Source organism: Adiantum capillus-veneris, chromosome 20 (assembly GCF_014529385.1).
Source record: "Adiantum capillus-veneris isolate H3 chromosome 20, ASM1452938v2, whole genome shotgun sequence".
Classification (NCBI taxonomy): Eukaryota; Viridiplantae; Streptophyta; class Polypodiopsida; order Polypodiales; family Pteridaceae; genus Adiantum; species Adiantum capillus-veneris.
In genome coordinates, this window is record NC_140950.1 from 70625325 (window position 1) to 70643239 (window position 17915).

At 40.9% G+C, this 17915-nt stretch overlaps 1 protein-coding gene across 1 annotated transcript in view; it reads right to left on the reverse strand.

The window, feature by feature from the left end:
- Nucleotides 1-11290: 11290 nt before the first annotated feature.
- The window catches only part of LOC147432710 (uncharacterized), a 29739-nt gene continuing 23114 nt past the window's right edge, over nucleotides 11291-17915 (reverse strand). The window contains exons 3-4 of the mRNA XM_086492558.1: nucleotides 11777-11858; nucleotides 11291-11687 (exon numbers count right to left, since the gene is read on the reverse strand). Of these exons, the coding sequence (XP_086348684.1) occupies nucleotides 11505-11687; nucleotides 11777-11858 (265 nt within the window). The 3' untranslated portion in view covers nucleotides 11291-11504. The remainder of the gene's footprint in view (nucleotides 11688-11776; nucleotides 11859-17915) is intronic.

Sequence of the window (17915 nt, forward strand, 5' to 3'; positions counted from 1 at the left end):
CCAACAAAGGTCAACAAACCAGTAGAATTTGTGAATGCAAGAGAGGCATTAGTCATAGTATTCAAAGGATAGAGAGAACCATGTGACCAAATATCTACATGTTTTGTTCCCTCCTTTGTGAGTCTTTCTATCTCTTCAAGTTTCACGTGTGTTAGTTTTGCTTCGCTTACATAATGATTCATATTGAGGATCCAAGTTAATGTGTAGATGATATTTAGGACGTTTGGCGAGGAGGTCTATGGGTGTGGACAAGAAAGTCATTATTCCTCGGTGCAAGAAAAATAGGAGAAAAATTTTGTGGAGACATTGCAAAGAGAAAAAAGTTGTGGGGTCCTTGAATCTCCCTCTAAGACGACGAGGTGCATTCAATGTAACCGAAAAGAGACATTCTTCAATCATCACAGCCATTATCGCATTGTGGAAAGAATTTACTTGCAAGTAATCTTTTTGAATGGTTGTATGAGGACCCCTTTTCTTTTACCCCACCTACTTTCTAGAGAGAGAATGCCAAAATTTGTTTTTTCATAAAAGGCCCTCAAAATGACCTCCAATTTTTTCTAATAGTTAACATTGTAATTTTTCAATAATATCACTCTCTCGTATAGAAAGACATGTATTGAAGCAGTTTTCTCATAAGAATAATAGTACTCTCTCTCATGCACATTATAGATTGCATTCTCATCAACTCTTAGTAATTGATTAGAGGTTATATTTGAGAAACTCTTTCTCTATAGATGTAGGGCTTTGATACTCTACTACACTAGTAGTAGAGAAACTCTTTCACTATAGATGTAGGGCTTTGATACTCTACTACACTAGTAGCAACATCGATCATATAAATTTGTGGCATGTACATTTAGTTAGAATGCTTCTCGTGCACGCAGAGAGAGAGAGAGAGAGAGAGAGAGAGAGAGAGAGAGAGAGAGAGAGAGAGAGATTTTACTATAGCAAGCTTCCAAGTGGAGGTGTCCAAAGTGCAAGAGAATCATTGCTATGCTTATCATGTAAGAAAATTTGTTTTTTCCTCACAATCAATGCTTCCTGTTTGTCACAAATAAAAATTTATATTAGCAAAATGAGACAAATGCAAGATAAAAAATATAAAGTGGCAAGCAAATTTCAATGCTATAACGATAGTTTGAAAGGTTTCTCATCAGCATATTGAATCACAAAAAATGCACCTGAGTGCTTTGTTCCTCCATATTTGAAACGTCTCAACCCACAGCTACAAAAACACATGTTAGCAAAAGCTGAATAAGATCAATCAAAGGACCAAATCTAGATGTTGCTCGAGTCCACAGAAGCATGCATGCTCCAAAATTTCAACAAACATTAGTACTCAACAACATTGAAGAATGACCAAAAAACATATGGTGGAAAATTGCTTGAAGCAAAACGTATTTGAATAGTCTTAAGGCTTTGCACATTTGAAGTGGACATGCAAACTGGTAAAGTTGAGAATACAAAAAATTTAGATGCTCTAACTATAAGGCATGAGACAAGCATAACATTTGATTCTAGGATTTAGATCGAAGGACAAACTAAAAACAAATTCAAAAGAGGTCGTAGATATAATTTACAGTTGCAACTTATCCCAAAGGCATGTGTCTCGATCATATTTTGTGACCAAAAAGGTCCCACTTGCAAAAAAAAGTCATACAAATGTCGTCGCAAAAAGAGTTCTTCATTAGTCATTCATTGTAATGGAATTGGCCTATTTAACTTGAGAGTAGCAAAAATTAATGAGAGTACTTTTGAGAAATGACTGTGAGCATAGCGGGTTGAACATAATTGAAGATAGCAACATAATCATAGCAATTAGTTAACTTTGCATGAACAATACTTTTGCAAGAGAGAGGATTTAGAGAACATAAAAAATAGTTGAGGACCGGATTTATGTGGAGCCGGTCCCCCCTCCAATAGGCATTTGTATTATGATTTCTCCCATTAAGAGAGACTTGTTACAATACAATCTTTGTGTTCCTTGTGACCTAGGTGATGCAATGAAAATGGAAAGCTTCATGCATCACAAGCATAACGTAAACTTGAAGAAATCCTTAACTATCCCAAGCCTTAGTCCCAAGACCTCAAACACCTTCGAAGGTGGAGAGACCTAGCAAGGAATGAGGGTAGGGAAGAGGAAGAAGAAACATTTCATAGGAGAAAGAATTAGTTCCTCACTTATCATACTCTTCTTGCTAGCATACATAATAGCATAGTAATGAAGATGGAGAAGATGGCAAGCTTAAGCATTGAAGCATGGCTCTTGGTTAGATTTGCACTCCATAGCCAAGAGTGTTGGTGTAGGCTCTCAACCTCTACTTGCTTGGAGAAGGAGAGGGAGCTCTTGCTTAGATTTGCACTCCATAGCCAAGAGTGTTGGTGTAGGCTCTCAACCTCTACTTGCTTGGAGAAGGAGAGGGAGCTCTTGCACTTTGCACATTGCATAATGACAGTGTGTGTGAGTGTGTGTGGGTGAGTATACTCCCTAAGCAACCCCCTAGCTTGCTTTGGTCGATCCCCCCTTGTAGCTCATGCTTGAAGCTCATTGGACCCCTCCAGGCCTAGCCAATCATAAGCAGGAGTCATACCAAGCAACAAGGGTAGCCTTGGGACAAGTTTCCCCCTTTCCCCTTTGAGAGAGAGGACTTGATAAATGCAAAATCTTTTATTTTTTCTCTTAAATTATCATTGGACTCCTTGGGTGGCCAACCAATAGGTTTCAGGCACACCATGAAGGCAACATGAGGAGGAACTTGACAAGTGTCCCTTTTGCTTTCTTTGTACCATGTATGCCTTGTGTGAGTGTGTGGGTGTTCTCTCTCATCCCCCTCTTGTAGGGCTCGCCCCCTCCTTGTAGGGATTGAATCTTGACCTTCAGACACCTCAAGCCCCTCATGCATAGGCCCAGTTCCCACCACAAGCTTGGCCCTTAAGCACTTTAAGCTTGGGTTGGGTTCTCACCTCAAGTGCAACCCTAGCATCTCAAGTATGACAAGCACCTCAAGCATCTCAAGCACCTTACGCTTAGGCCGGGTTCCCACCTCAAGCTTGGACCGGCCTCCAACCTCAAGCTCAGCCCTAGCTTACCTAAGATCAAAGGAATTTTACACTAACTATTGAAGGTCTTCAATGAAGCTAACCCTAAGGTCTTATGCTCCATTGGTTAGACTTGCTCTTTGATAGACCATCTCTCATTTGAGCCCGTTTACCATTGACCCCGTGTTGAGATAGATCTATAAGCACATCTCAATATCTTAACCCTTTTTCCTATTTATTCTCCTACATTAGGTGATCAATTTAATATGAGAAAATCATTTGGGTTGGTTAGATATTAGTTTTTATGACATTCATTGAGCATGCAATTGCATTTCAAAACCTCTAAGACCATAAAAGATGCCACATAAATAATTAACCAAAATCAACAATACATTTGACCCATAAATACATCCATTTAGACTCAGGATGAGAAGAGTAGTTTTCAATGGCCCACACTTGTCTTTGCATAAAACAAGAATGATTTATAGAGGTAAACCTAAGACATCTGAAGAGCAAGATCAATCCTTGACCATAAAAATGGAAGCCTAAATGAATTTAAAGAATATGCGTCTGGCAAATCATCCAAAGAATGCCAATAGAAACCCATCCCGGACATATGAGACCAAGACATCTCACAAACTTCATAGGTGAAGACCAGCTCATTTCAAGCTCTAACTATACATTGAGCCCTTGGGGCGACTCCTTGAGCAAGCTCAACTCTTTGTTCAAACAAACATGTTCAATCATGTGGTTATACCAATAACTGACTACCATGTATTGACTTGAGAGACCAAAATTCAATGAGCCCATTGCAAGGTAAGGTTGTCATTAGATGGTTGAGTTCCCTCAGGTTAAAGTTCCCGTTTTTCTTTCCTACTAGCCCATGACCAGGGACTCGAACGGGTGCGTGCGGTTCAAAGTGTTCCTATTGTAAATAATATGCAATGTATGCAAGCTTTTAGCAAGGGAAATTATAGACTTTCTAAGTTTTTGTAAAAGGTTGTGCCCCTGAAAAAGGATGCAAAGTAATAAGGGCAAATAGGGTACAAAAGGTTGTGCCACTCAAAGAGGATCCAAAGTAAAAGGGCCACAAAGAGGGAGAGGCGAAGAAAATATTTTTAAAAACATAGGAACGTTAACAAGACACCTCATAGATCCGATGAGTCTTGAACTCAAGACTTGTTGGTAAGAAAGAGACTAGTCCATTTTTCTATGAATGTATTCTAAAGGAAATCGATGATGTGGTGCATGCATCTTCTTCATAACTTCTCATAGAAACCTTTTTTTTTTTGGAAAATTATATACACAAAAACACCTTGATAGGCTTCTATGTCTTGTTGGTTGATACAAGGAAAACGAAAGCTTTATTCTTGAGTTGATGAGAAGTGCAACTTTTCTTAGTATTTATTTTCCCCTTGTGTCCCTATTGATAGTCAACACAATATATACATATATACATTCTCCACACACACAAACAAAATGTTTTCAAGCACACAATCAACTATTACACAAGTGCACTAGTAAGCATAGTCTCCCTTCCAAGCGGGTATGGCATTTCCTCTAGGAAAACCGTCAGGGCAGTTTAGCCTGGTGAGTGATAAGCTACCTAGCGGAGGAAACTTCAAAAGGAAGGCCGAAGCAAGTCTCGTAGTACGTGGGCCTCTGATTAGAGGTACTTAATTTGTCACACTCATTAATAGTCAACTAGATGGGTCGCTCAAGGGCATTGCTCTAAGAGAGAAGATAATCGTGGCCTCTTGGAGAAGTGAAGCCTCACGTAGTCACGGGAAACTAGTGACAGAAGTGTCTGCCCTAAGAGCTTGGATACAATTGAAGTTTAGGTCATTTTTCTCGTGCATTTTTGGTGTGCGAGGGAAACAGTCGAGAGTACCCATCCTTGATTCCCAAGACAAAAACAAAACAAAGTCTCGTAAGAGAGAGCATCGTGAAACAAAATCTTTCTACTTAGCTCAAATTAATTAGTGATGTAGTTCTTGAAACTTACTATTACAATAAGAAGGAAACAAGAATTGCAAGAAGGAAAATCAATGGGTACAGTACAAGGAAAAGTGTTTTGTCATATCCATGCACAATTAGGATTGGCATATTAATAGGTAAAGGTCCAAATCAGCTATTGAATATGATGCCAAGTAAACATGGGCTAATGTGAATTCTAAACAAAAGTTTTTTTTTAAAAATCATTTTCCATATACAGTGCATAACATATTCTCTATTGAAAATAATTGTTCATGAAAATGTGTTGAATAAGACCAAGGAATCTCTTCATTCCAAATCATGCCCAAACCTCTATACTAGCCTTAAATGACCATTTCTAACTACACCAACAAAAAGCACCATCAAAGTGTACCATGGATGAGTAAATCAACTTATTGTGGTCTCATGATGTTTCTCGCAAATTAACCCCATCCTCATGACACCGGCCTTCGAGTATTTTTGTGGGCTAACCTCTTACTAAAGTTACCCAAATGATTGTCAACAAAACCTACTTGGTTGTAAAGGAGACCAGATTGGTCAATAATGGGAGACGATATGTCCGAGGACTTCGTCTTTACGACCATTAACCTTTTTGATAGGTCATTATACGTAATGTTTTATAGTTAACTAGTCTAATACCTTTGGCATTCTCACATCCATGAAGAAGGGTGAGACAAGCCAAAGTAGTTGTAGTATTTTTTTGTTTTTCCAAAAGACTAAGGCATCCTATTTAGGTCAAAAGTCACAATTTTTATGCAAGAAAGTGGGTTGCTCAAGAGTTCACACAAGCCATTAGTTTTTTTTTTTTAAGTGTATGAAAGAAACAATATACTTCAGGTTGCCTATGTATTTCTTCACTCTAAAAATGCTCTTTAAGGATATGTGATTGCTCCATGGTGTTGAGTTCGTGATCAAAGATGTGACAGAGTTCTCCCATTCACAAATATATGCCATTTATAAAAAGTAGTGTTATGCAAGTTAGAGGCACTATCTAGTAGTCAAAGCTAGTATTAAAGAGCACCAATGATGATCTCCACAACAATGTCAAGCTGTGGTGAATTTTGAGTGTCCCTTGGTAGTTTGTTAGTGTCCACTACTTTTCTATGGTGACACATCATAGAACCCAAGCTTCATTTAAAACCCAATAGATCCCCGTGTGACTTCAAATAATGGTCTTCAAACCTTTCTAGTGCTCTGTCAATTATGGGTACGATGTCGTACCGTGGCACGTACACAATGTGAAATAAAAGCATTCACCTCACTTTGACACCTTTTGATGCATGGATATAAAAGCAATCATGTACATATTGTGATATATGCTGAAACAGCTACTACAGTCGCTATCATATACATACCTATCTGGAGAGTCGTAGCCCTGAATGTGGAGTCTTTGTGTGTTTTTCTACTTGATAAGATGTTTAATTTGGTTTTTTTATGTGAATATTTCAAGAGTTTCATGGCAGCACACTCATCTCGCCTATAAAGATTGATGCATGTAAAAATTGTCAAAAATAGCAACTAATAGGCGTCATCGTAAAATTGTATAGAAAGTGACCCAAAATGGAATATTGATGCAAATTGATGCACATTTATGCATTTTATGCTTATGAGAGTAATCCCGTAATTTTAGTGATTTTTCTAACTCTATTTATGATTTTTTGCATCAAAAATTTATCTTTTTTGGGTTAAAAATGAGTTGAAAATGGCCTAGTGGAAAAATGGCCTACAAATTGACATATCAACTAAAAAGTTTGTTGGGAAGAGAGAGAGGGCTGATATTTAGTGAAAAAACCTGCTATTTATCACTAGTGTGCAATAGCTTCCATGGTTGCCAATATATGTGTGATGCAATCACGTCTCTTCGCAATCTTGTATTTGAGCTTGTGAGGGAGTGAATTAAAGTTTCCTCTTATCAAAATTGTGTGTGGGATTTAATTTAGAAGCTCATAAATCTCTGAAAAATCATAAAATCGTTGCCGTGAAGGTGGAAGCTCGTGTTTCAATTGTTTGATGCTACAACTATGTAATCGGGGGCGAGGCTACATGATACCATGAAAGAGGTTTGGGTTTTCATTGGGATTAGTGCTTGTATGAGCATTGAGGTTTCATGGCTGAAAGTTTAGTGTTTTTAATTGTTGTTTTTAAGTGAAATTGAATGTGAATTGGTAAACCTTTCATTACGAACCCGTCTACGAAAACAAGCAAATCCCAAGCACGATAGGACAGAGGGTTTGTGACTGTCTTGTCACAAGCACTCTTAGATTTTCATCCATCTTTAGAAAGAGAGTTGGTGATTTTTCATAAATGTTTTTTCTTAAAGTATTTGTGACTCTCATCACAAACTCTCATAGCCAGAGGTTCTGCACCTTCCTAGCTAGACCGCAGACATCCCGACATTTCAGGTGAACCCGACGCGAAACTGCTGGGGTGGGAGTTTGTGGATTGATCTACACACTTTGTTAGCCATGGAAAATCCAGAGACACATGGGAGGCACTTTAATCCTGCAATCATGTAGATGTTTCAAGAATTTGCCATGTAGATGTAGTAGCAACAGGCAGTGGAAAGAAGTTAACTTTCAACCACCAAAGCACTGCAATCTATTTTGAAGAGAATCGACCAGTTTGAGGGTAAAGACATCACAAAGTATTTACGAGATTATATGAAGGAAATAGAGTTGAATCGAGTGTGCGTCAATGGTTAAAGCAACAGCATTTGGCTTGAAGACTGGTCAAGTCGTGCTCAAAAGATCAAAATTTATTGAAGACGTGATTGAGGATGGTGAAGATGTCTGGCCATCTGCGATGGAGTTAGCTATAAAGGGAAAGTTGACTAAAGAAATCTTACATGACGTTGGAGATTATATCCGTCTTGAGACTGGGTGGAATGAACCTGTAGATGCCTTGTCAGTGCATGCCTACATTGCAAAGTGTCGAGGCAACAAAACACTTGTTGAAGAAAAACACAGGAGAGAAAATGGGGATGAACGCCACTCAAAGAGGACTACTAGAGGTGGATGAAGAAAGGATCCGGGTCCCTCTCAAGAGCCCATGGCAAGGGAACCTCCATCATAAGAAGTACCAATGAGAGATGTTGCACCAAAGGAAAAGCAAGATAAACAAAAGAGCAAAGAAAAACGCCCATCATACAAGCTACAATCAGATATTGAAGCTGCCACAAATTTAAATAAAGTTTTAGAGGAAATGATCTTAAATAGCAAGGTGGAGTTTACATTGGAGAAGTCCTTGGCATTGCAAAGAGAGAGTTCCACGAGGAAATTATTGATATCATAAGAAGAAAGCGACAAGCTTTAACGGAGTTTATCCAATCAGAGGCTGAAGAGAGTGCTTCAGAGACACATGTGATACAAGTACAACAAAGAGATGAAGAGGAGAATGTTGTAAGATTCTACCAGCCTCCGGGTGGCATGTTAAATTTAAAGATGAAGATTAAGAGGAAGACACTCATAAGAGTCACTATTCTAGGAATCATTGGGCAAGGGTTACAACATAAACCTTGGTTAAAGTGGGAGATCTGGAGGAGCCTTATGTGGCCTTGATAGACCATGGTTTGGAGATTAACCTCATGTCCAAGAATCTCTATATGAAGGGAAAGTGGTTGATTGACAGGTGGATGATTACGACAGCAAAAAAACTCATTTGGGGATCTCTATGGTGCTTGTCCAAATGTTAATGTAACCATAGGGGATGTGAAATGTGAGAAAAATTTCTTTGTTCAAGAGATGTCAAGCTATCCTTTAATCCTTGGACAACCATACATCAGTGCAATACGAATGGAGACAGAAGTACTGGATGATGTATTTGCTTATGCTAGGGTCAAAAGCAAAGATGAAAAATGAGTTGTTCAATTCTTGACAGTTTACGTTGAGCATGAGAGAAATCATGACAGCTTAAGGGACCATTCTCTACCAAAACCAAGCAAGGAGTTTCGAGATCAAAGGGAGATTGGGGGTTTTGGACAACTATCAATGTAAAGCAAGAGTGCAGTGGTACAAGGAGAAAAAGGTTCTTGCCTCATCCAAAAGGAGATGAAGCTTTTTCTACAGATGCCCTAGTAGCAAAGGATGGATCGGTATCTATTACAATACTTCGAGACTTAAAGAAAGGACAAAAAACATATGTAAAGTGTACAGAGAAAATACAAAAACCATGATTTGCTAGATGAAGATGAGTATATTTCAGGTGTTTTTGAAGAGGTTTCTTTTGTAGATACTATGGTGATCTCAACGCTATAGTAGGTTCTAGTTTTCAACATGGAAATAAAGTAAAAGTAGCTTCTATGGACATGTATAGAGTCATTGAGTCTTTCAAAGATGACGAGTGCTTCAATTCACTAAAAGATATAGAAGTGCGAGTGGAGACAAAGTACAAAACTGTAGCAAAGAAGGTGAAACGAGTGACATTGCCTTGGCCTACAAATTGCAAGGAAAAGATGGATCATTCTTCTTTGCAACCTAGTCTTGGAGATCCAAAAAGAATTGGCACAAGTTTACGCAAGAGTCATTGAAGATGTTAAAAGTTGGAAGCAATGACTCCTTGACAGAGGTTGAAAGAAAACGCTTTGAACATATACTCTCCAAACATGAAAAAGCTTTTGCATTTAAGCCGTATGAGATAGGATGTGTGGATCCTTCTATATTGGAACCAATGGTAATATTCATTGTACCTCATGTGCCTTGGGATCTACGACCAATTCCAATGCCAAAAGCACTCTTGCCAAAGCTTATAGACTTACTCAATGAAAAGATAAAGATGGGGATTTTGGGACCTTCATGTGCCCGCTACTCAAGCAGATCTTCACAATACCAAAGAAAAATGGAGTTGTACGCTTCATTCAAGACATGCGACCTGTCACCAAAGTCACAATTAGGAATATGGGTACATGGCAAATTGCAGATAAGTTTGTAGAAGCATTTGCAGGAAGGACAATATATTCTGTGGGAGATTTGTACTCAAGTATGATCAGTTCCAACTAGCAATGAAACGCAGAGACTTCACTACCATGAGAACACCCTTGGGTTTGGTAAGGATGTGCACCTTACCGAAGGAGCAACCAACTCGGTTGCGCACATGATGAATGGTATGAACGAAGTCCTAGGTGACTTCGTACCTCAAATTATAATACCCTTTCTTGATGACATGCTAATCAAGGAATGCGACAGCCAAAAAAGATGAGGCTCTACATTCGAGGGCGTCCCGAAAATATGTGACAAACCACATCAATGATTGCAACAAGGCTAGAAGTGAACCTTACATTATCAGGGCAAAAGTCAATGTTTGGGGTTGAAGAAACATTGATAGTGGGACATTTTTGTAGTCCTCATGGCCGCCGACGTTGTCCAACTTAAGTGGATGCAATACAGAGGATGAAAGAATTACGTGTAATTATCAAGGACGTGAGAAGATTTCTGGATTCCACATTACTTCTCATGCAAAGTGTGATGATATATGCATTGTATCTTCACTTGAATCCTTCTCGGAGGAGTTTGAGGATAAATGGCTGCTCATAGGTAGCTACCTGAGTACTTTACAAAAGCAAGATGATTGGACTGAAGCAAAATTTAAAAGGATCAAAAAGAAAGCACAGCCAGAGGTTTCCCCAATTAGACTGCACACATCCCGACAACGTTGAATTTGGTCGAATAAAAATAACGATCAGTATCAAAAATGATGAAAACTTCAAAGATGGTAAATGGCTTCTATGGACCTTGCATTTGCATTGGAATGATGCTTCTTGATCATTCACCAAGTGGCATGCCTTAGATTGCTCCATTGTCCAAATCACTCTTAGACAATTATCGTAATCAAGCAAATTAGGATGCCTTGGTGCTCAATTCGAATAAGTATGTGATGGCATTCGACATTTATGCCTTGGTGCTCAATTGGAATAGCAAGTATGTGATGGCATTCGACATTTATGTCTAATCCCATACTGGATCCTCAAGTAAATGATGAGATTCTCACATTGTAATTACTTGATGTTCAGACCATGATGTCCATACAAAGTTGAGCAGTTTTGGGAGAGGAAGAGCACCCCCACGAACAAGGGTGCTTCTGTATTTGTTATATTGAGTTAAAGCAGCTACCAGCCTCAAATAGATTCCCTTCTTGAAGCCCACCATTAGCTCAAATAGATTTCACTAAAAGCTCACCATAAGCTGCTACACCTACGAGGGTTTAACAGCACCGCAGTTAACATACAGATAAGTCTTAAAAGGAAAGAGACACAATGACACTCTCCCAGAACCCTTAGAAGCTCAAATTGCTCAATGTGTAGAGAAGAACAACGTGAACAACACGGTGTTATTCAATCAACCGACTTTCTGTTCAATTTGCGTTCCAAAAATAGAACTGTGTAATACTGGCCATTTGAGATGAGAGAGCTGTTACACTCCATGAGAGAGCTATCTCTAGCCTACAAAATTTACAAGATCAAATACACAAGGTCAAGATCAAGTCAAAGTCTCCAGATCTCTTTCTTCAGCACTGAACTGTTGAAGCTGGCGTCGTAGCACTTTTTGCTGCTCCCAAAAAAGCTTTTGTTTGCCCCTTGCGATCGTATATTCTTCTGTTCCTTTATGCCAGATGAATAAGTCTCCCTCTGCTGCTGCTTTGTCCTCATCAAGATCGTCTTCCTGCTTTCAACCATCACAACGATTTACTAGGAGTAGAGAAAGTCGTTTAACAAAAACTGAAAAGCCAAAGGCACGAAGGGAGACATTACCTTCAACGCAATTGCCGCACTGATTGAGTACATTTGCATCCAGTCTAACTTGTGAAGAGGTGTGTGCGATACAATCCAAGGTCTGTCATGAAGACATAGATTATAAGAGTCATATTAAACTAAATAAACATATATCTGTTCTGAAACATCAGAGTTGAGTATGTGAATGTGGATGTCAATTTTTTGTTTGTGTGTGTGTCTGTGTGTGAAAGATTGTGTCGGGTGAATTTTTGTGTGCGCGAGTGCCTGCTTCTGCCCTATCTCTGCCTCTGCGCGCTCGCAGCAGTGTGCTGCGTGCGCAGACAGCCCTCTTCGCTGCTCCTATTGTGGTCTGCTGCAGGGCTTTTCGCCTCTGTTCGCTGCTTGGTTGGCAGATTCTTTCTGTTCTGCTCGGTGACCAGCAGACTTGTTTTACTGCGCGTTGAGACTGTGGGTGTGTGTCGGTAGGCGAGTGTGTGGGTGGGTGTGATGAGTCTGTATTGCGCTGTTGCAGCTCTGGTTATTTCTTCACTCGAGTCTATATATCCTTGTTGCTGTTGTGAATATTTTTTCTCTGCTTTGTGAGTGTTTGAGTGCATTAAATCTTTGCAACATCAGATCATCAGAAGCAAGGATTTACCAGCTTTTCATTTGTACAGAGTTTGAAAGTTAGGTTATATGGTGTAAGGTCTTGTTCACTTCAGTGTGCTTCTCTCCAGCTCTCCAGAATTTCAGTGCTCCCGATAAGTTGTATGACAGATTGGGTATCGCCTGCCCTTTGCTCTTACAAGCACAAGAAAATGGTCGCAGAGTCCTCGGAAATGAGCGAAATCCGAGCTTGCTTGCTCCAGGATTTTGAGGATGCCAAGAATGCTTGGGAGGGTCAGGAACCCCCCATTCCAGTTCAAGCCCTCATGGACCCAGTGGCCCAGTATGCTCTCAATGTCGGGGAGCAGGAGAGAGAGCCCACTTGCTACTCTATGCAATGAGAGTGAAGGAGAAGAGGAGAGTGGCGCAGAAGAAGCACACGCAGAGAAAAATACGTGAGAGAGAGAGCTCGTAGAAGTTTTGGGAAAAGTCACGATAGTGACATTTTGGGCTTGACCTTTGAGTATATGAGTAAGTGACTAGGGGACCATTCACACTTGGGCCCCCTCACTTATAAGTCTTTTAACTTATAAGTTAATAAGTACAAGGCACTTAGCCTTTATTCCCTAACAACCTCCCACCTAAAGGCAATGTACCTTGGGAGATCAAAGAATCAGCTAACTATGATACATCAGCTGATCATGCACTTACTCATCCAACACCCATCATCTGACGGCAATATGCAAACCGCTCTGCTGGAAGACTCTTGGTCAAAAGATCTGCAGGATTGTCATCTGTGTGCACCTTGACAAGTGTAATGCTCTTGTCATCAAGCACACTCTTGATAAAATGATACTTCACCTCTATGTGCTTTGTCTTGGCATGAAAAACAGGATTCCTTGCAAGCATAATAGCACTCTGACTATCACAGTGTAGCACAGGAACCGGTGACTTAATGCCAAGCTCTTCTACCAAACGCATGAGCCACAAAGCTTCTTTGCATGCCTCAGTGGCAGCCACATACTCAGCCTCAGTGGTAGACAAAGCAACACATTTTTGCAGTCTAGAAATCCAAGAAACTGCACCTCCTGTGAATGTAAACACATATCCAGAGGTAGACTTCCTGCAATCTGGATGTCCAGCAAAATCTGCATCTGTAAAGCCATGCACAGATGTCTCACTCTTCCCAAAACAAATGCACAAGTCTTTAGTGCCTTTCAAGTATCTCAAGATACACTTCACTGCTTCCCAATGCTTTTTGCCAGGATTGCTCATGTACCTGCTTACCACTCCCACCGCAAATGCAATGTCCGGACGTGTAGCAACCATAGCATACATCAAGCTGCCAACGGCTGATGCATAAGGAATCTTGGCCATTTCAGCCCGCATATCATCTGTGTTTGGGCAGTCATGTGCAGTCAGTTTTACATATGGAGGCAGCGGAGTACCAAGTGCCTTTCCCTCATCCATATGAAAACGATGTAGCACCTTATTAACATAATCTCGTTGAGATAGATACAGACGCCTGTTGGGTCTATCTCGAGAGATACGCATGCCCAAAATATGATTAGCATCACCAAGATCCTTCATGTCAAAGCGATTCTTTAAGCTTTGCTGTAATGCATCCAACTCCGTGACATTTTTACCCGCAATAAGCATGTCATCAACATACAAAATCAGCAATAGAAGAGATCCATCACTTGCCGTTTTGATATACAAACAGTGATCAGAATTACTTCTTTTGTATCCTTGAGACCTCATGAATGTATCAAACTTGTGATACCATGCACGGGGAGACTGTTTCAAACCATACAAGCTCTTCAAGAGTCTACATACTTTCTTCTCTTGCCCCTTTGACACAAAACCTTCTGGCTGCATCATATAGATCATCTCAAGCAAATCGCCATGCAAAAACGCTGTTTTGACATCCATTTGCTTTAACTCCATATCTTCAGAAACAACCAGGCCTAAAACAAGACGTAATGTGGCAAGCTTTACAACGGGAGAAAAAATTTCATCAAAATCCACACCATGCTTTTGCTTGTACCCTTTAGCAACCAAACGTGCCTTGTACTTAGAAGAAGCATCAGATGTGACCTTGGTCTTGTAAACCCATTTACATGGCAGAGCCTTATGCCCTTTAGGCAAATCAACCAAGTCCCATGTATGGTTTTTCTCCAAAGACTGCATTTCCGAAACCATTGCTTTGAACCATTTCTTACTGTCTTCCCGTTGCATAGCCTCTTTATAGCAAGATGGCTCACCACAATCAGTAAGCATGACATAGTCCAAAGACGGTTCATATCTATCGGGGGGCCTTGTCACCCGAGTAGACCTACGCACCCAATGATCCATAACAGGTGGATTTTCAGCCTGTAAACCATCAAAAACAGCAGGCTGTTCAGCCGGTTGCATCGCAACAACGGGCGGTCTAGGAGCATCAACCTGTTCCCCTACCTGTGGTGCATCAATGGCAACTTGTTGGGGCTGATTTTCAGCACCATTTTCAGCATGTAAAGGCTGTTGAACATTGGGCCTTCTTGGCTGTCCATATGTAACATCTTCACGAAAAACAACCCGGCGCACTTCCTCGACCTTTGTGGACTGTTTGTGCATGCAATTCTCATTGAAGATGACATCATTGCTGCGTATGATTTTCCATAATGCGGGATCCCATAATCTATACCCCATTTCACCATCCTCACCATATCCTAGGAAAATGCATTTATGAGACTTTGGTTCTAGTTTGGTGCGCAGTTCACTCCGGATGTGAACATAGGCCTCACAACCAAACACTCTTAAATGTGCATATGAGGGTGGCTTGCCAGACCACACCTCCTCAGGCACCTTTCCACCCAAAGCCTTGCTAGGTGAGCGATTAATCAAGTGAATAGCTGTTTGCACAGCTTCTGCCCAAAAACCATGAGGTAATGCAGCATGTGACAGCATACTCCGAACTTTCTCTTAGATAGTCCGGTTCAACCTCTCTGCAACTCCATTCTGAGAGGGATTAAAAGGAGCCGTGAGCTCTCTTTTAATACCTTTAGTAGCACAAAAGTCAATAAATGCTTCTGAGCGCAAAGACCTAAGCTTCTTGTCAGTTTGATTCTCAACAAACGCAAGAAACTTCTTGAAAGTATCCAAAACATCGCTTTTAGCACGTATTGGATACACCCACACCTTACGTGTAGCATCATCGATAAACGAGACAAAATATTTCTTTCCCCCTAAGGACAACTGTGGCATTTCACATACATCGGAATGCACTAAGTCTAACCTGTCAGACTTCAAAGAAAGAGACCTTTTGTGCGGTGTTTGACTGTGCTTACCATAAATACAGTGCTCACAATGAGAAAAATCAGAAGACCTCAAACACGGCAAATAACCACAACGAGACAGAGTTTCCATTCCTCTTTTACTCATGTGTCCCAACCGGCCATGCCACAAAGAAACACTTGGCTGCTCGGTTACGGCGACAACATGGTCACGCACACTAGATACATGCAAAGGATACAAAGTGTCCGATTTACAACCCTTGGCTACAATCCGGGCCCCTTTACAAATTTTCCACTTGCTATCACCAAAAGTGGTGTGATAGCCTGCATCATCTGGCTGCCCTGTACTAATCAAACTCTTCTTGAGTTGTGGCACATGGCGCACTTTGTGCAAAACAAAAGTCATACCATCAGCAAAGGAAAATTGGACACTGCCAATACCTGCAATGTCACATGCATAGTTATCTCCCAAATAAACAGTGCCCTGCACCTCACCTGAGTACTGTGTAAACCAATCCCTATGAGGTGTTACATGAAAGGAGGCACCTGAATCAAGAATCCAAGTATGCATGTCCACATCAGAACCCATAGCAAGGGTATGTGCATCCACAGAAGAGGCATTGAGTACATCAGTGCTGCTGTCACTGTCACAACTACTAGCAACATTGATTTCCTCAATCAACACAGTGCTCTTCTTGGCATTTCCCTTGTCCTTTGCATCAGTTTCAGCACCCTTGTTCTTCTCTTTCTTCCACTCATAGCATTCCCGTTTATAATGCCCTTTCTTTCCACAATGATGACACACAACATCTTTCCTACGAGATTTGCTGCGTGCCCTGTCCTTACCGTCAGATTTCTCCCTCTGTTGAGACCTGCCTCTCAAGTGCAATGCATTAGAAGACCCACCTGTGGTGTTCTTCCTGTTCATCTCTTCCATCAAGAGAGAACTCTCTACATCTGCATACTTAAGTGACGCACTTGAGTTACTAAGAGCTGTCCGGAATACATCCCAACTCTCGGGCAATGTGCATAGCAGAAAAGTAGCTTTGAACTCCTCATCAATCGTGAATTTCAGCTCTGTCAGTTGGCTGAAAATAGAATTGAATTCATTGAGGTGCACTGACATGTGCGTGCCCTCCTTCATGCGGAGATCCATAAGCTTCTTAAGCCAATACACTTTACTGGCAGCACTCTGCTGTGCATACAACTCGTCTAAACGCTTCCACATGCCCCATGCTGTCTGCTCATTCTCTACATTGAAGAGTAAATTGTCAGACACCGAAAGCATGATCGTGGAGCGAGCCAACTCGTCCACTTCTTCCCATTCTTCAACCTCCATATCATCCGGTTTCACACCCTGTAACTTAATAGGTTTCGCCTGTTTCTTCTGCAACATCACATTATAACATTGCTTCTTCCATATAGCAAAGTTATGGGCCCCTTCAAGCTTGCGAATGTGCAACAAATTGCCACTTTCACTGCTAGAAGCCATTCTGAGTGATTGTAAACACTGAAACCCTGTTTTGCCGACCTAAACACGCCCAAATGTGCGCAATCGGGCAAAAAACAGCTTGCTGTTACAGAAAAACAGCGAGCAAATTTCACGCGAAATCACCCCAAAATGGTGTACATTCACTGCCAAACCCTTACCAAAGGTTTCCACAAGGTGTATACATCATTTGCTTGCTGAAATTCCCTGTTTTGGGGCAAAAATCAGACCTGTAAACACCTGTTTTGCTGAATTTTCAGAACCTCGTTGGTGGAAACACCTGTAAGATTGACCTGTGAGACTTGCCCTAATGAAATTGCATCAAATTGACCCCGAAATTGGTCAATTTCAGCAGAAATAGGCTGCTGTTCGCCAGTTTTTGAAACCCTAATTTTGGGGAAACTGTCACCGGAGGTCGATTCTACACGGTGAGAGGATCCCTTCGCGACAGAGTTGATCGAAAACGGTTGAATATCCTTCCCGCAGCGAGAAAGAACAGAATTCTGATCTGTGTTGCGAAAATGGCTCTCTTGGAAACCCTAAAGCTCTGATACCATGTGTCGGGGAGCAGGAGAGAGAGCCCACTTGCTACTCTATGCAATGAGAGTGAAGGAGAAGAGGAGAGTGGCGCAGAAGAAGCACACACAGAGAAAAATACGTGAGAGAGAGAGAGCTCGTAGAAGTTTTGGGAAAAGTCACGATAGTGACATTTTGGGCTTGACCTTTGAGTATATGAGTAAGTGACTAGGGGGCCATTCACACTTGGGCCCCCTCACTTATAAGTCTTTTAACTTATAAGTTAATAAGT